We start from the raw sequence: 17,715 nt of genomic DNA, 5'->3' as shown, positions 1-17,715 counted from the left end.
AGCAATTCTTCTACCTCTCTACCAGCATGCGAGCTGGGACAACTCTGCACTTCTCTCTGCTTCTGCAACGCCCACCCTTCATTCCTCTACCCCTCTTCCAAACTCACACACACACACACACCGTTTCGAGTTCGGACTCTGTTGTTGCTGCATTGGATCGGCGCAGGTGCTTGTACATCCTCTCACTGCACCACTGGGTCTGTGTCCGAGAACTGGAATAATCTTTTATAAGGCAAGACAAGAACAAGATAACGGCTGCAGTTTACAGTCTCGTAAAAGGAGGACAAACGGGGGAGGGAAAGCAACCAGAGGGGCAAAGAAATGACAGGAGAGAGATGAAGAGAAGGTGAGTGATTCACAATGCAGTAGCATGTATCCCAGCAGAGCAATGCATCTACAGTAACTTTCATGTTCAGCAATCTAACATGCAAAGCCAACATTTTCAACATCTTTGTGTTGTTTTCCCTAATCAGCCTTCTACAACATGGCAATCAATAGCATATGCTGTGAAGCAATTCCTCTGACCAGCTAACAATCACATTACACTGGCTACCAGAATAAAAATGTCAAATTTTAGTCAAATGCAGTACTAATAGGAGTGATGCTGCAGTAGAAACCACATCATCCAGTGTGAGCATTAAGCATTAATAGCTCAGTTTGTCTTTATGTAGTTATAAGTGGCAAGTCACCCACTGTACTGCAACTCGTTAACCAGCAAATGTACTGGATCATGTCCCAAAATACATCTAGTGCCATCACTAGTGAGTGCTTTCTCTAGGTCTACTAATAAACAGGTAAGTATCTGATTTAACTGCAAGATTTTTGAAATGAGAGGCGGCAGCATTGCTTACAAGCAAGCTGAGAAAACACACACTTTGGACAAGATATCGAACTATTGCCGCAGATGTGCACCAAGCAACACCAATCAAAAAAGACCACAAAGTCCCAATGTTTTGCGTTATAAGACCTAGATATATAAATTCACCAATCACAAGATCAGACCTGGGCATTTTACTGCCCACAGGCCACATCCAGCCCACTGACTACCCTTTACCAGCCTGGTATATAAATAGCTCTGGAAAAAAATTAAAAGAAAAAAAAAAAGAAAAATAATCAGTTTATGTTGTTTTCTTCCAGGTTCATGTATTGGTGATATGAACAGTTTTGTTTCATTTTTGTGAATTGCTGACAATATTTCTCCTAAATTCAAAACATAACTATTTTTATTTAGAGTGTATATTTAAAGGAAATTTCAAAACATCAAAATAACCCAAGATCATGCAGTATTTGCAGAGCTTTAATAACTCAAATAAAACAAAATGCAAATAAATTGTAAATAAACTGTGTTAATGCTTTGGATAAATAACATTAAGAAATCAGTATTTGGTGGAATAACCCCGATTTGCATGCGTTTTGGCTCCATGTTCTCCAACAGTTTCTCACATTGCTGTTGGGGAACTTTATACCACTCTTTTTGCAAAAAAAAGCAAACAGCTCAGGTTGCTCAGGTTGAAGATGGATGTGACCATCCATCTTCCTCTTGATGACATTCCAGAGGTGTTCAATAGGGTTCACATCTGGAGTTTGGGCAGTGGTCTCTTGGTCTCTTATTTTTTTTCCAGAGATATATATATATATATTCCTGCCCACTAAAACCATTCCAATTTCTCATGTGGCCCTTTTGGAAATAGTTGGCCACCCCCTGCACAAGATGTACCGTTCAAAAGTTTGGGATCACTTGGAAACTTCTTGGAAACACACAAAATTAATTTGAATAGAAAATATAGCAAATGATCAGGACATGTCGTTATGTCTTCAGCATGTCGAGTCACCAAATAATGATTTTAATTGAAATGATGAATGTGAATCTTTCATCAAAAAAGCCACCTTTTGCAGCAATTACAGCCTGACAGACCTTTGGCATTCAAGCTGTCAGTTTTCAAGGTAATCTGATGAAATGTCTCCTCATGCATCCTGGAGCATCTCCAAAAAGATGGACCGGCTTGATGGACGCTTCCTCCCTACCATACGGTCAAGCTGCTTCCACAATAGCTCCATAGGGTTCAAATCTCCCATTTTACCAACTCCAAAGCACCCCTAGACTATGACACTGCCTCCACCATGCTTGACTGATACACTATTCTTGCATCTTTTCATTTGTTCTGTGTCTCACAAATTTTCTTCTGGACTCTTCTGTCCTCAACACATTTTTCCAGTCTTCCAGTGTCTGAGCTCTTTTGCCCACAGTTTGTGTGGAAGTAGTTCACAGGATGGTATGATATTTTAAGTTTACTTGCAATTTTTCACATTGAATAGCCTTCATTTATAAGCACATCCTTGGATTGGTTTGTTTGCAGACACAGTCCTTTCTTTCTGGCCATTTTGAGCCTGTAAACAAACCCACAACTGCTGCAAAATGGATTTCTATTAATCAATTAGCCTTATAAAATGATTAACTTGGATTAGCAAACATAACATGAGATTGAAACAGAGGACTGACGGCTGCTGATAACGGGCCTCTGTGCAACAATTTGATGTTTCTCAAATGGATAAAAATGGGTTTTTCTTTGGAAAACAAGGAAATTTCCAAGTGATCCCAAATGTTTTGAGTCATGTAGTTCATAAATTCACAGGTCATAGATTACCTAGATGTTGAGAAAAACACAATGTGAAGTTTTCAGATGGCTCCAGCAAGACAACATTTGCAAAAATTGTTAAATGTTAAAACTAATCTGCAGATTTTGCCACCTCTGTAGTGTGTATTTGCAACCAACTACTGCACAAAGAGCTGCATCTATCACCAGGATGGTAGCTGAAAATGAAAACAGTCAAGAAATCTGATAATTGTGCAGAAGGTGTAGTCACAATCTACAAAAGATTACTAACAATGGGTTAATTCATTATCTCCTACAGGTATGCACTGAAGATGTGTGAAGCTGCTCCATTGTACTGTACACTGCTGCTGCTGCTGCTGCTTTTAGCCAGGTGCATCAATGCAGCATGTCCCTCAGTATGTTCCTGCAGTGAAAGCAATAGAGAAGTAGACTGCTCCTGGAGAGGACTGAGAACCCTCCCCAGTGGCTTTGAGCTCAACATCCACTTTCTCAATCTGTCCCACAACCGTCTAGCTGACCTGGACCATGTCCTGGCACCCTACACCCACCTCCGCACCTTGGATGTCTCTCACAACCGACTTTCCCATATGCCTGCCTTGTTGCCCCGCTCTCTGTGGGAGATTTATGCCTCAGGCAACCGCATCCGCCTTCTGGAAAAGAATAACACGGCTTACCACTGGAACCTGCGTCTACTGGATTTGTCTGCAAACAGGTTAGAGCGGGTTGTGTTCATCAACAATACACTACCAAGCCTGCAGGCTCTCAACCTTAGCTGCAACAAGTTCTGGACGGTGCCTACTAACATGCCCCGAAACTTGGAGATGGTGGATCTTTCGCACAATACACTGGTACAGATCCTGCCTGGGTCACTAGACCGCCTACCCAGGCTATCACGGTTCTACCTACATGCAAATCGCTTTTCCACAGTGTGTGAAGGTGCCTTTGAACAACTCCATGGATTAAAACTTATCACACTAGAAGACAACCCTTGGGCCTGTGATGACGTCTCCAGCATCAAGTATCTGCTGGACTGGGCCAGGCACACTTCAGCCCGTGTGCTGGGTTGCCCGTGTCACACAGGGTCAATCTGTGGTGATGCTCAGCTGGCGAGGGTGACATCTGGGTGGTACTTTGCTTCCTACACACTTGCGCCACGTGGCAGAGCGGGATGGGAGTTCAATCGTCTCCTATCTGGGGTGACTACCCACTACATGTCTGAAGATGTGCTCACTGGCTCTCAGCACACAAGGAAGACTCCTAAACTCTCCAGTTATCTGGATGACAATGAGGAATCTTTTAGGCATGGTTTTCTTTTGACCTCCACTTCAGAAAGTCTTTCTGCTACAAGCCTACATATCCCCACCGATACGCCGGTCACCGGGGATATCCACACTACTGGTGGAGTCTCCACTTCAAGCACACGCAGGACAACCACTCTTCGCACCAGGAGTGTCCGGAGAACCAATCAGAAGCTTGGCAAAAACTCAAGCTCAGAAAACAGAGCTTGTTTATTGTTCACCGTCTCGCTAAATGTGCTCTTTCTGATAACTACTGACCAGGTCATGTAAGACACCTATATAAGATTTACTTCCATCATGATCTATGTAAAAGTTCAAACATATCTCATCCATTGCATTTTCAATAATCTCCATGCTCTGTAACTGCTCCTGACTTCAATATTATTCATCTTACAAATGAACTGTTTGTATATTATTTATTTGAAAAGGAGAAGTAAGATTGTGGGTGGGTACAAATGGAGTCTTGCACTAAATCACATTGACCACATGAAATCTTTTAGCACTTAGTCTTAGCAATAGGTTTAATCCAAGTCTATAAAACTGACCTGCATTTACCAATGGAGAAGACACTCTACTAAAAGCAATACAGACTTACATCAAGACAAGGTTTACTTCATCTTTATCGTGAAAAAGCTTTTGCTTTTTTTGGGATCCGTGATTTTGCATTGCAAGTGAGTGCAACTCCCATTTCATTGGTGTGTTGCAGTCGTGTCTTACTCACACACGCCATTGGTGTCCAATCCCAGTTATAAGCTGTACTTAACCCGATGCGGTTGTAACAGTGTGAAATGGAAGAGGGGCATAACTGAAATTCTATTTCACCATCATCTTTGCTTTTTAGCTTCATTGTTTCTTCCCTAAAACCTAAAATGTCTAAGCTTTTCAGAATTACTACAGAAAGTAAAGGTTTCGCTCATTAAACTGCTTGTGTATTGCATTTCCCATTTTCCCATTGTGGTTGATTATCTTCCTGGCAGGGAATCTTCTCCATATTTACAATCTGCTACAAATTAAAAAAAAATCACTGTATCTTAGCTTTGCTTGTCTGATAATGACTAGCACTTGGATGAACAGTAGTAGCACAGCTGCTTTGGTTGTATTGGTGCTGAAGATTAAATGCAGATGGTTTTTACATTTGTGACACTGGAGATATGTGTGTTTATTTACTGAAACATAATCTCGTATAGTTGGGTGCGTATGCTGACCCAGCTGAGACAGTATTTATGACAGAAAACAAAAACAAGGCCCTGGATTTAAAAGTAAAATGTTTTGTATATCTACCAGTTCCACTTTCTGCAAAAGCACCAGCAGAGGAAGGAACCAAAAACAAATTAGTTTACTTCTGATGTGCAAATTATTTGCACACGGTGACCTCTGAATGGTGTGTTGATTGATTTGACCCCTACACATTATTATTATATCATGATTCTATCTTTTAGCTTTTGTGGAGGAAAAACTAATGAGGGAGTCATCAGGGAGTTCCTCACAGCAGTGTGGCTAATACACAACGGTCTGAGAGACATCAGCCTTCTTTAGCAAATAAGCAACCTTCACAGCACCCTGGAGTGCCGTCATCGCTGACCAAGTTGAAACGTGACGTCAACACGACGTGGGCGAAGATATTTGTGTCTATAATTTGGCTAGGTTCCTGCTTTTGGCGAATTTCTGGGTTCTTCATTAAGATGATGCACATCTCCTGCATGTATTTTAGATATTACTTGATTTTTCACAAAACACAAACGGAACATAATCTGAAGGAAACAGCATCTGTTTTTTTTGCTGTCAAATGGAGCATAGAAAGAAAGAGACCATTCTAACAGGAAATAAAAATAAAGTCTAACTGGGATATGATATGGTTTTTGAAGACAGGAAAAGTGTATTTAACGGTTTGCCACACAAATAGTTTTAGTTTGTCCTAGTCATTAATTACATCAGTCATTAAAAAAATGGTTTAAGCTAACAATATGGTTTCTGCCGTCATTACTGAGCTTTTTATAAAAAATAGCACTTGATCCAGCACATAATATTATCATTTACACTGCTGAACTCCTTTAAAAAAAAAAACAAGATTCAAGAGATGTTAAGAATATGCGCAAACACACACACACACACACAATACATAAATAATTCACATAAAAGATCTTCACCACTAGAAAAACTTCAATTAACTTATCATTCAAACCAACATCCAGGGAGGAACACACAGGGTGATCACGCATCATATAAAAGTTTAAAAGACTTGTTTCATTTTTAAGTGACACCCAGCCACCACATCTCCAAATGCAAAACAAAAACAAAGCTTTAATCAAATGAAACTCTGCTCTGCCTCAACTACTTAACTGCAAAGCGAAGCCACGAGTTTGCGTCACATGCCGTGATGTCAGTCTGTGTATAAAATGCACGGATAACACGACACAGATAACACAATACAGAAGGTGAAACTCCATCGTCTGTCGTTCGCCTTTATCCCTTCGACCGATACGTGACAGGTGAGTGAGCGGGCAGCGTCCTACAGTCATACTGATCGATTCTTAAGTATTAACTTACTGCAACTGGGTTTCAACAAAAGGAGGATCAGGATGTTAAACAGCATTGCATTTGAACATGTGGATTAAGACAGAAAACAGTTTAAGCGTAACCAATTACTCTGGAACTTTCACAAGCCAAAGGTTTTTATATCTGATCATTTAGTTAAAGAACAACTTGATGATTGCAGAATTTAGCACAGGGGTGTCGACTTGTACTGTGCAAAAGTTGTATTTTTACGTTATAAATATAAAACCTGAAAAACCCTAATAACCTGAAATCTACTGTAGGCCAATAGAGTTTAAGCCTATATTAAGCTACAAAATTACTCTTCAAGAAAAAAAAAAACGATGATAAAAATTTATATGCTGGTCTTTTTCTTTTTGTTGTTTTGTTTTTTTTGAAAATTGTTTTAGCATTTCACTTAAATGTCCTTAAATGAAAAATCTAGCCAGGGAACATTGAGAAATGTTAAATGTTTACTAAAATGTTTGAAAATATTTTATATGAAAAGATGCGATCTAAAAGCAAAAACTAATTTTGATGCAGTCTAAAAGCAAATAATTAGACAAAACATATTTTTATGTTTAATAGTTAACTAGAACTTTTTATAGGTCTTTAATCTGTAGAGATTTGTTTTCATGTTACATGCCATTAGGATAGATAGATGGATAGATGGATGGATAGATACTTTATTGATCCAGTGATTGAACTCAAGCAAAACATAAAAATGGATGAGCCGCTAAGAATCAGGTCATTAACAAGGTTCAAATCCACAAACTGGGTTTTTTTTTAGAAATGCAATCTGTCTCTAGTTTGTTTTATTTTTCTGTGTTAAATTTAATGTGCTAAATACTAGTATTTATTTCTTTTCTATTACAAGAGCCTCAGTACATCAGTAACAAGCTATAGACATAAAAGCACTTTTACACAGTGTATGTGTGGGTGTTTTTTTTTTTTTTCCTAGACTGTAGATCCAATGATTCTCAGTGAAAATAAGGTGCTGTGTTTTTGTTGTAGGGTTATTACAGAGGATGCCTTTAAAAGGCAGCAAAACGCCATGATGTCCTTTTTAGAAATAGTGCATCATATTTAAAGAGTACTTTCAGCTGCTTATGTATTTGAATATGCATTTCTTGGCTTAAGCATACAACCAACCATTCAAGGACCATTACACGTACGCCACTTTATTTTTATACGGCTTATTTATGCAAGCGCAGACGATAAAGTCAGGTACCAACCCAGGTATTTTGAGTAAAACATTTACATCTGGTGTCTATGTAAATGCTCGCCTGTTGTTTTGAGCAGGCTGATGCAATAACAGCATCTAACAGAGCGTCTACATGAGTGTAAAAATATCGAGTTCTTCCTAATAATATTATATATATATAATATAATATACCTAATAATATACATATACCCAATAATATAATAATATTTGTTCTGTCTAATGATTTACACCGATAGCTGATTTTCCCCCTTTTCAATTCTTTCCTAACGCCTCTGTATCTTTACATCACGGTAAAAAAAGGAGAGTGCCACAACTAAGCACAGTTTCTCCATGATTCAGTCTCTCCCCAAAGCCCATGCTGTAAGTCTCTATGTTTCATTCTCCAGGCCTGAAGAAACAACACGATGAGGTTCATGTCTACCGCTACATGTCTGCTGCTGCTGTCTGTAATGTGCAGCCTGTTTGAAAGGGGCGAAATGGCCACCAACACCACCAACACTACCACCACTACCACCACATCCCCCAACGCTGCTGCCACCACTGCCACCACCATCGCCACTGGAGCCGGAGCCGGAGCCGGAGCCGGAGCTACCACCATCAAGGCAAGCACCAACGCAGGCAGCAGTCAATCTGGTGGATCCAGTGCAGCTTCCAGCGCGGCTCAGGCCACCAGATTCCTCTTCTCAGGTGTAAACCTTATGCTCCTTTTCACCGCCTCGGCCGTCTTCTCCCTGGCACTGATGCTGGATTAGTGGACACAAACCTGCTATCTTTCACACGGGCTCGGTGGTTAACGCTACTTCGAACCGTCAGATCGCCTAATAGGAATCTAATAAGAGAGTAGATTGGGTTGTTGGAATCCTTGTCTTTCTAAATTATAAGATAATACAATGTATATTATATATGTCTGTGTATATAAAGATATATAAAAATAAAAATATAGACAGCTTCTATTTTTCTGTAAAAGCAAGTAGTTATATTGCCAAAGTACTCCTTGTACTTGTACGAATATATCTTTTCTGTTTCGGTTTGACTAACACAATGAATTAAGAGTTTAAGGAATCAGTGCTGTTCTTTCAAAACCAGACCAACGATCCATCTTTTCTGCTCACAAAAGCTGTAAAGAACCAAAGCGTTCTATGGCGTATTGCCACTTAAGTCAACTAAGAAAAAACTGCAGCACATCTAAAAGGCTACTAGCATGATGTAAACTGATGTAGATGTTTTTAAAGGTGATGAAAATTAAATATTCTCTGTACAATTATCCTGATGCAAATCTGCTTGCTTATTTCAAAAGAATTGACAAAATAAGAATTTCGACACCACATAGACCAAAATCTGTCTGAATCAAACTGATGAAGCACTGAGTGAAAGGAGGAGAAGATCCCAAGTCCAAGAGGAAAATGTAAAAGTATCTAAAATCACCAGAAGGGGGAGGAAGAGCTCTAGGTAGATTTCTGATCTGCTGAGAAGTAAATAAGTTTCTCATCTCAAAGCATATGATTTTTTATTATTATTATTATTATTATTATTATTATTATTATTACAGTTTTAGAAACAGAATTGATTTTATTATTTTAAGAGTATAAACAAGACCTAGAGATGATTATTATTAGAACCGAGAACTGATTAGAAATAACCCTGAAAATCCTCTCTTTTAGGGTCTGTGACTATGAAAAACTGGGTTTGTTTAAACAAAATTAATCGGTGTTTCATTTATTTTTATAATAAATAGGGTTTGTTTTGTTTTTTTAAGCTGACAATTCAATCACAATTCTTCTTCACAGCCTTCCTCCATTTCATCGTTCTTTTCTTTTCAAGCCAGGCCAAATGATCTCCGAATGCAAAAACCAGCAAAACAAAAACAAAACTCTAATCAAATGAAAGCGCGCCGCTTCCAGCACCCAAGTGCAAAACGGAGCGTTTGCGTCACGTCGCATGACGTCAGTCTCATTATAAAGCAGCGGAAGACGGTGCAGGTAGTACAGAAGGCAACACATCTTTTGTTTTTGGTGTAACAGGTGAGCAGCTAACATCATACATCACATTACTGATAATGACAGAATAAATACTGCATCTGAAATGGTCTGAATACGCTAACCTAAATTCTGCAAGATGTCTAGCTAAAGAATGATTAGAACGGGGAATTGTCGTGCTTAAATTTTCTTTAAAAGAGTTGCATTAAAGGGATTAAAATCTGCAGCATCTTACAAAAAAAAGAGACCGAAATGAAGCAAAAAATCTGTAGTTCTGTGTGCTAATGGCACCGGATGGAACTTATCTATGCATTTACAAAAATTAGTTTTTGGGGGTTTTTTTTTTAAAGTATTTAATTGAATTGTTTAATTTACTGCACAACAAATGTAACAGGTTAGCAAGAATGCTGGTAATTTTATATATACAGTATTATAATACTATAGAAAAAAATAACGGTATAAAAATTATATATATATTTTTTCTTGGATTCAGTTTAGTTTTTTTTGGGGTACAATTACACTAATTCAGATGAAGTAGATATATAAGTTTAAAAGCAAAGAGGTTTTTAATTCAAGTTCTTAATTTAATTACGTTACAATGAATTTAAAGATGCATCATTCTTGGGGTTGATACAGTGCATTTTTTCTCCTTCTGGACTCTAAAAGGAATTCAGTAACGCTTTCCGGAGAACGTGTATAAAACTGCATGAAGCTTAAAGCTAAACTAAAACTCCTTGACACCAAACGAAGGCTTTACGTGTCTTAAGATTTCTAAACAGAATTCTAAACTCATATCAACAGCAGCAACTAAATCTAAAGGAACTGAGGAAAGCTTATATCATGGAGCTTGTAGAACTGGGGTATAGCTACTATTTACGTGCAGAAAACATAGCTAGCTAACGATTTCAGCCAAAAAAAAAAAATTTATAATATATATATATATATATATATATATATATATATATATATATATATTCAAATTTATAAAAGTATATGGAACTTCATGGCTGCATTAATGTCATTTTTGGTCATGCTAATAAATGTAGTCTTAGTTATAATATATATATTAACCTCCATGACTATGCTTTCTTTCTTATTTTGGCAGACAACATAGTTAATCTCGTGATGCACTGCTGTATTTTCTCATCAGCTGTGCGAGCTGTTAGTATAAATAAATACTGTAAATAAATAAATAAATAAATAAATAAATAAATAAATGGAGCAAAGTGGTAGCACAATTCAATTCCTGTCTGAAATCAGTGGTGTTAGTTGTTATTTTTTCTTCTACAGGCTCGAAGGAACAGCGAGATGATGCTCAGAGCAGTGCTCTTGGTTGTAATGTTATGCTTGGTGGGTCTGGGTCTTTCTACTACACCACCAAATGGCACCTCCACATCAACAAACACTCTAAACTCTGGATTAGCTTCTGGTGGATCCAGCAACAGCAGCAGCAACAGCGGCTTCAACTTCGGCTTCGGCAGCAGCAGCAGCAGCGGGGCTCGGGCCACCATCTTCACCTCTCCAGGTGGAAATGTTCTGCTGTTTCTCAGCGTGCCAATGGTCCTCTTCGTTCCACTGCTGATGGAGTAGCAGCTTGGACAGAAACCGGCTCAGGAAGTGGGCAACTCACCAAATAAGAATCTGTTAACCGGGTAGAATGGGTGGATGGAACTCTTTATAGTTTTGTTCTGAATTCTAACACAATCCGACAATATAATCACTTTCTTTCTTCTGTAACAGGGATGTGATTTGTATTTCTGTGATCTTTCCATTTCGAATGTGCTTCAGCGACATGTTAACATGTAATTAAGCATTAAGAGCGCTGTAATTGCTGAACTGGTTGATGCTGCTTATGTGCCGTTTGTCCAAAACAAGTCCTTTTTATTAGCACAATGAAGACGAGAGCTTGGGAGAACCAGTGAATCTTTCTACTGAGCAACTGCAACACCAATAACAGCAGAGCATCCTGAAAAACATTACCCACTGCCTATCTTGATCTAAAGTGATGGAGATGGTTCCATGCTTTCGAAACTATATCCACTCCCCCCAGTTAAAGATTAACTAAAATTTGGTTTAATGAGAAGCTTAATCAAACACCAGACAAATCAGGTGAATGAGACCAGTGCATTAAGATACCACGTCCATTTGTAATAATGTAATGTGGATATATTCTGCTCTTTCTCTTGTTTTGTGGGTGTGTGTCCATTTTCCTCCCCGTTCTAACACTGGCTGTCTCTCAAACCGGCTCAGCAAGTAATCAATGCTCCAATGTCTACAGATCAACTCATAAGGATGTAATAACTATGTAACTGGATTGATGGAATCTTTCTCTTTATCCTTTACTTTTCTTTATTTTTGGCTTGCAGCTGATATCCATGAAGCCGATTAGAATATCCAAATTTTTGCATGTACTTTGGGATTTAGTCTTGCAATGTTAGACGAAGTAAATGTTAGCATGAAATAAAAACGTCTAACGCTGAAATTCACTGTCCTGATGTTCGTGATCTTTAGTCAGTTGGGGGTTTTTACTAACAGCATATTTGCATTTAAAAAACAAAACAAAAAACAACACTCAAATGCTACATGTTAAAAATAAATTAAATAAAAAAATAAAAACAAACAAAATAAAAAAATAAATAAAAACCAAACAAAATTAAAAAAAAATAAATAAATAAATAAATAAATAAATAAATGAAAACAAACAAACAAAAAAATAAATAAAAAATAAATAAAAACAAACAAAATAAAAAATAAATTAAAAAAATAAAATTGTACTCAATTAGTTAACCGTGACGCTTCTTGAGGTTCCATTCTAGGTAGGCCCTGATCTTTTTTTTTTTACTTTCTAACTTCATGCTATGCTGATGATATACAGCTGTATCTGTCTCTAAAGCTAAATAACTTTGCATTCGATGAAACAAAAAAAAAGCAAATCAAGCAAAATGAAACAAAAATCTGATTTGATCCACTTTTATTTCATGCACCTTTCAGAAAATCAATTTACCTTTGTATAAATCAAGAGTGTGTAAAAAAGACAATATCATCCAAACAAAAACTCTAGCATACTAAGGTCTACATTTAGCAATTCAGCAAAAGTGGCAGTTTATGCATCACATTTTTTTTTGTTAAACCAAGCTCGGCAGGAGAAGTATGAAAAGTACAAAACTGTCCTGAAAAACTAAAAAAACTTAATAATTAGCAGCTTGATGTTTATGGCTCGGGTACAATAACTGGTGCAATCAGCAAAGCTGCTCATGAATCCAAACTCTTACCTGCGGGTGACGTAGTAGAAGACGGGGTTGCCGTTCTTGGATGTTCCTGCCTGGTAGAAAATGTTGAGGGTTTTTAATGCTTTGAACTCTTCTTTTTCGTGGACCTGGTGCCTGAGAAGAAAAATCTGAATTAACCAGAGGCTTACCTGCGACTCCAGAAGGGGACGAGATGATTAAGCCATTCATTTAAATGCACGATGCTTAAGCCATTATATTAAATCATTTATTTAACCTAACCTTTTCATTTGCACTTTATTATTGGGATGTGTAAAAGAGTTATACGTGATATCCAGTTATATATGAATCCATGTTAAAGGCATTTGGGATTGTTCAGAAGGGGTTTTGTTCAACTCTTAAGCTTTTAATTAAATTTGGCCAAATAAATGAAAATGACAGAAGTGAAACAGTGCTAGAAAATTTTACAAAATAAAAAAAGTGGGAGCAGTATGGCTGATTAGTTAGCTAGTTAAGCACATGAATACAATCTAAGCTAAATGGATGAGATTATTATTATTATTATTATAAGCGATTTATAAAAAATAATTTAACTGTTCTAGCGCATCAAACTTCTCTGTATCAAAAATAAAACATATCTGGAGTAAAAGTGAGCATTGGAATGTTAATGAGGTCATTAGCCCTGTATCTGTGTTAAGGTCTTCATTACCTGGTCATGAACTCTTCAAACTTGGAGCTGGTGAGGTTCAGGCTGGACCAGTGTGTGTCAGCTACAGGTTTGTGTTCGGGAGGTCCGAGGTAGGCGAGCAGAGTCGCCATCTTGTCAAAGGGACGTCGACCCACTGCTTTATGATCCCTAAAGTATCACAAAAAGGATTCTTTTTTAACAAAGCTGCTTTGTATTCAAAGACCAGTAACCGAGAGTCGCTACAACGGTGCATCAATTGAAGTAGACAGGCTACCACGAAAAACGAGATCATCCAGTTTATAAGATATACACTCTTACTTCTCCTCTACTTATATTCTCATTCTTTACTCTTATTCTGACTCTTACACGAAGCTGGAATTCTGTGCAGACTGGAAATCAGGCGTTCTCAAACTCGCAGCCCTTCAACAGTAAAAGCACAGGTTCATTCTAAGCCGTAGTTTAATATTAGACCCAAACCTGGATATTTATTGCAGAGTTTTATTCCTTAACATTCCACTGGAGGAGGGAAAAGGTAGTATTAAAAATATATCATAAATTATACTCAGTCATTTCTACAACACTTCTACTCGCTTAACATTTCAAACATAACGGCGTTGGATTAAATGTTTAGTAGAGAATTTTAAAATCAAATCAACTGCTTCTAATTATTTTGCCTTAATTATAAAAAGAGTTACTGTACAGATATAAAGATCTTGTTGATTCACTGAAGTGTAAAACAGGCTACAGATTGATATCTAGAAAGAAAAAAAAAAAGTCAAATCTATTTAAATAGAATTTAAATAGTATTGAAATTATAATTCTATTTGCATGCTTTAAGGCCCAAAATGCACAAATCAGACTCCTTATGACCTTCATGTCTCTTGAGGCGAGTTTGTTGAAACTATATTTTTTCAATCATTTGCGCAGAAAAAAATGGAATGGAAAGTCCACGTCATTCATCGACTTCACTTCACACTTAACTTAATTTGTGTGTCAATTATTTATCAGCATATGTATAACACATGAGCTAAAGTATAATGTATAGATACAAAAAGTCATCATAAATAAAATAATAGCACTGTCATGGAATTTATGGTGTTTCTGTTCTTTCTCTCCTCTCTAGGAGATGTTTTCTCCTCTGGATCTATAAAGAGGGCGTCTGATGCACAAAGATTTCATGAGTCACAGAGATTTGTGTTTCGGGCGTTTCCCTGGAGAGTAATGATTTCTTTGCTTTCTTCTGTGCAGTGAAAATGGAGTGGATTTGAAAGTTGTAAATTTTCAGCAAATTAACCTGAGAGGTGCCTGCTTTAGTGTGAAGCTCCATCATTCTCTCTCTCTCTCTCTCTTTCTCTTTCTCTCTCTGATTTACTCAGACACTTGCATATTCCATTAATATAATAAAAATCCTTGATGGTAATGGTGAATTTTAATTTTAATGTTATAAGTAAACAACTTTAACTGGCCATGAAGTGCACTAAAGATAGCATTATTATTATTATTGTTGTTGTTATTGTTTCGGCTGCTGATCGCAGCAGATCGTCTGGTCCACGTTTCAGTTTGGCACAGGTTTTACGCCGGATGCCTTTCCTGATGCAACCCTCCCATTTAATCTAGGCTTGGGACCGGCACTGAGAGTTAACTCTTCAGTGGCTGGGTCAGCACCCTGCCCGGGAATCGAACCCGGGCCACGGCAATGAGAGCGTGGGATCCTGCCGCTGGACCAACAGGAGGCTAGCAGCATTATCATTATTAAGCATTATTAGCATAGTATAATTATTCACTGATAATCATTATTAAGTGAAGAACACCAAGAGAACAACATTCAGCTGAAAAAAATATAATGATAGGGTTAGGGTTAGAAAACTCTACACACTTAGAAAACAAAAAATAAATTCATATTTATTCTGTTTATTGTTAGAAAATAGAAGTAAAATATTTATATGTCTATCTAAAAAGGAAGACTTTAACTGAATTTTGTGTTTGATCATCATTACTTAATAATCATCGTAAATTCTTATTTCTAAAAAAAAGGACGATTCTTCGCATAAAATCCACAGTAAATCAAACCATAACCTACACTTGGGAAATTCCTCGATAATAAACTTCTATCCAGAGATAAGAAAAATCATGTACATGAAGGATGGACATCTAGAAACGGAGATAATTGTTTTTATATATATTTTGGAGGAAAAAAATAGCTAAAACGTATATGCAGGATTACATAAGCACCGGGAAATGAGCTTTCAGGGATATACGACATGATGTGGTGAAGTGGGCGGAGTTTAGAGCCTTCAAAGTTTCCTCTGATGTGGCGAAAATCTGAAAATGTGTGTACAAATTTCTACATGGAGTGTAGCCAAAAAATAAAAAGTGAGTAGAAAAAAGTAGCTGGTGGGTAGAGAGAGTTTCTACATGGTCCATCCTTTAGACCTAAAATCACACCTTTATATTAATATTTAGTTAGAAAACCCAGGCAGAAATACCATTTGTTTGCCAGACTTCAAGTGAAAGGCAGTCCAAGGCCGCATCTGATTAACAAATACACACAGCCAAAAATGTCCCAAAAATTGGAGCTGCTGGCTTTAGCTTATCGTCTACGCTCATGCTGCTTTTGCATTCACATTTACATCTGTGTGAGCAGCCTGGAAACACTGTGTGCCAAAATCCCAAATGCCCAGGCTGAATTAGAAAAAAGACACGAGCTCATCAGCACATGATAGTGACACATAAACACACGTATTTAGGGCACCTGTTGCTGGAGAGGTACTGGCCGATCTTCTCCTGGTTGTTCCACAGTAGCCGATGCAGAGCCAGCACATTGCCATCACTGATGAACGAGAGGCTGTGATTCACAGAGTCACTGGCAGGGCAATCAGAAGCAATGTCCAAGAAAAACCTGATTTAAAAAAATAAATAAATAAAAACAAGTGGTTATATTTAATATACATATCTTTTAAAGACGGAACTAGATATAACTATAACTATTACATAAACATTAGATATAAACAATTTCATTTGGGCTTCACATTTAGCTATTAATAAGAACTTTTTTTGTTTGTTTGTTTTATTCCTTTTATGCCACAGCAATCTGACAACATACTTTTCATTCCATTTAAATGCTGTGGACCTTCCAAGCTAGTTCCTCTTTTCACTTACGATATATAGTGTAGCTCTAAACGGTCTCTCTCGAAGATACGAACACAAAAAAGCTCAGTTTCTCATGTTAACATTAACACCAAGCGCCGACACCGGAGACCATAAATGTAGAATAAACAATTTCTCCATACAGAAAACTTTAAAATATCAATGAGTATACATTTCTCTTTATATTAGGATTTTAAACATACCATTAATCCAAATAATGCACAACTAGTGAAGGCCACAAATGGTAACATAAATAATTGAAGTTCTGAATCTGACTAGGGATCAGCTGAAATGTGTGCAGGAGTGCTGGCGTACTTTCGGGCTGCTTCGAAATTGCTCTTCACGTAGTCGTTGAAAGGTCTCATGTGTTCCTCCTTGGTGAACAACACATGGTTAGCGATGCTCTGCAGAATCTGAACACAAAACCATGTGAGAAAGAAGATGCTTCATGAGAACTTCTGATGCTTTTGTCGTATCCGCAGAGACACTGGCAGTCAAAGGTTATATTGAACCAACAGTCTTGATCAGCTATAATGGTGTAGAATTGAAAAATCTAATCTATGCTAAATAAGCATAAAGTAGTGGAATAAATAAATGTACATAAAGAGAGAATGTTCCAGGGACAAGTGGAGGCTGATGGTAATATTTTCTAGAAGAATACTCCGCAATATTGTCACCAAGTGACCGTGACCTCATGAAAAAGATCCTGGAAGGTGTCTAGGTGATTAAACACTGTCCCTAGTGCTTAGGAGAGAACCAGTGAAAAGTGTCTTCACACCTTTGACATGAGTTTGAGCCCTCGCTCTATTCTCAGAGCAGGCTTCTTATCCAGGATCCCGGCTTCATACGGGGAGACGATGGCTGGGTTGATGAAGCGCAGGAACATGGCACTGCCAACGGCACCGATGCTGTTCTGAGGAAAACGCTGACTCACCACCTGAGACCGGAGAGAGATCAGACACGAGAGACGAAACTTAACTAGATAGATAGATAGATAGATAGATAGA

General features: G+C 37.7%; 2 protein-coding genes and 1 long non-coding RNA gene across 3 annotated transcripts in view; 2 read left to right on the top strand and 1 right to left on the bottom strand.

The window, feature by feature from the left end:
- Nucleotides 1-17,715, bottom strand: part of nf1b (neurofibromin 1b) — a 73,249-nt gene that overhangs the window by 24,221 nt on the left and 31,313 nt on the right. Inside the window, exons 31-35 of the mRNA XM_058411046.1 lie at nt 17,487-17,645; nt 17,024-17,121; nt 16,314-16,460; nt 13,583-13,729; nt 12,919-13,029 (exon numbers count right to left, since the gene is read on the bottom strand). Coding sequence (XP_058267029.1) covers nt 12,919-13,029; nt 13,583-13,729; nt 16,314-16,460; nt 17,024-17,121; nt 17,487-17,645 — 662 coding nt within the window. The remainder of the gene's footprint in view (nt 1-12,918; nt 13,030-13,582; nt 13,730-16,313; nt 16,461-17,023; nt 17,122-17,486; nt 17,646-17,715) is intronic.
- LOC131366534 (oligodendrocyte-myelin glycoprotein-like) lies at nt 34-5,956 on the top strand. The gene is made up of 2 exons (XM_058411048.1): nt 34-346; nt 2,914-5,956. The coding sequence occupies exons 1-2, from the start codon at nt 336-338 to the stop codon at nt 4,181-4,183; spliced, it is 1,281 nt and encodes a 426-aa protein (XP_058267031.1). The 5' UTR covers nt 34-335; the 3' UTR covers nt 4,184-5,956.
- Nucleotides 6,246-12,128, top strand: LOC131366536 (uncharacterized). The gene is made up of 4 exons (XR_009206835.1): nt 6,246-6,402; nt 8,057-9,142; nt 9,492-9,691; nt 10,937-12,128. It is a non-coding gene; the product is annotated as an uncharacterized LOC131366536 (long non-coding RNA).

This window comes from Hemibagrus wyckioides, linkage group LG16, assembly GCF_019097595.1.
Source record: "Hemibagrus wyckioides isolate EC202008001 linkage group LG16, SWU_Hwy_1.0, whole genome shotgun sequence".
Taxonomy (NCBI): domain Eukaryota; kingdom Metazoa; phylum Chordata; class Actinopteri; order Siluriformes; family Bagridae; genus Hemibagrus; species Hemibagrus wyckioides.
The sequence above is the reverse complement of the archived record's forward strand: the minus strand, read 5'-3'. Positions and strand labels throughout refer to the sequence as shown.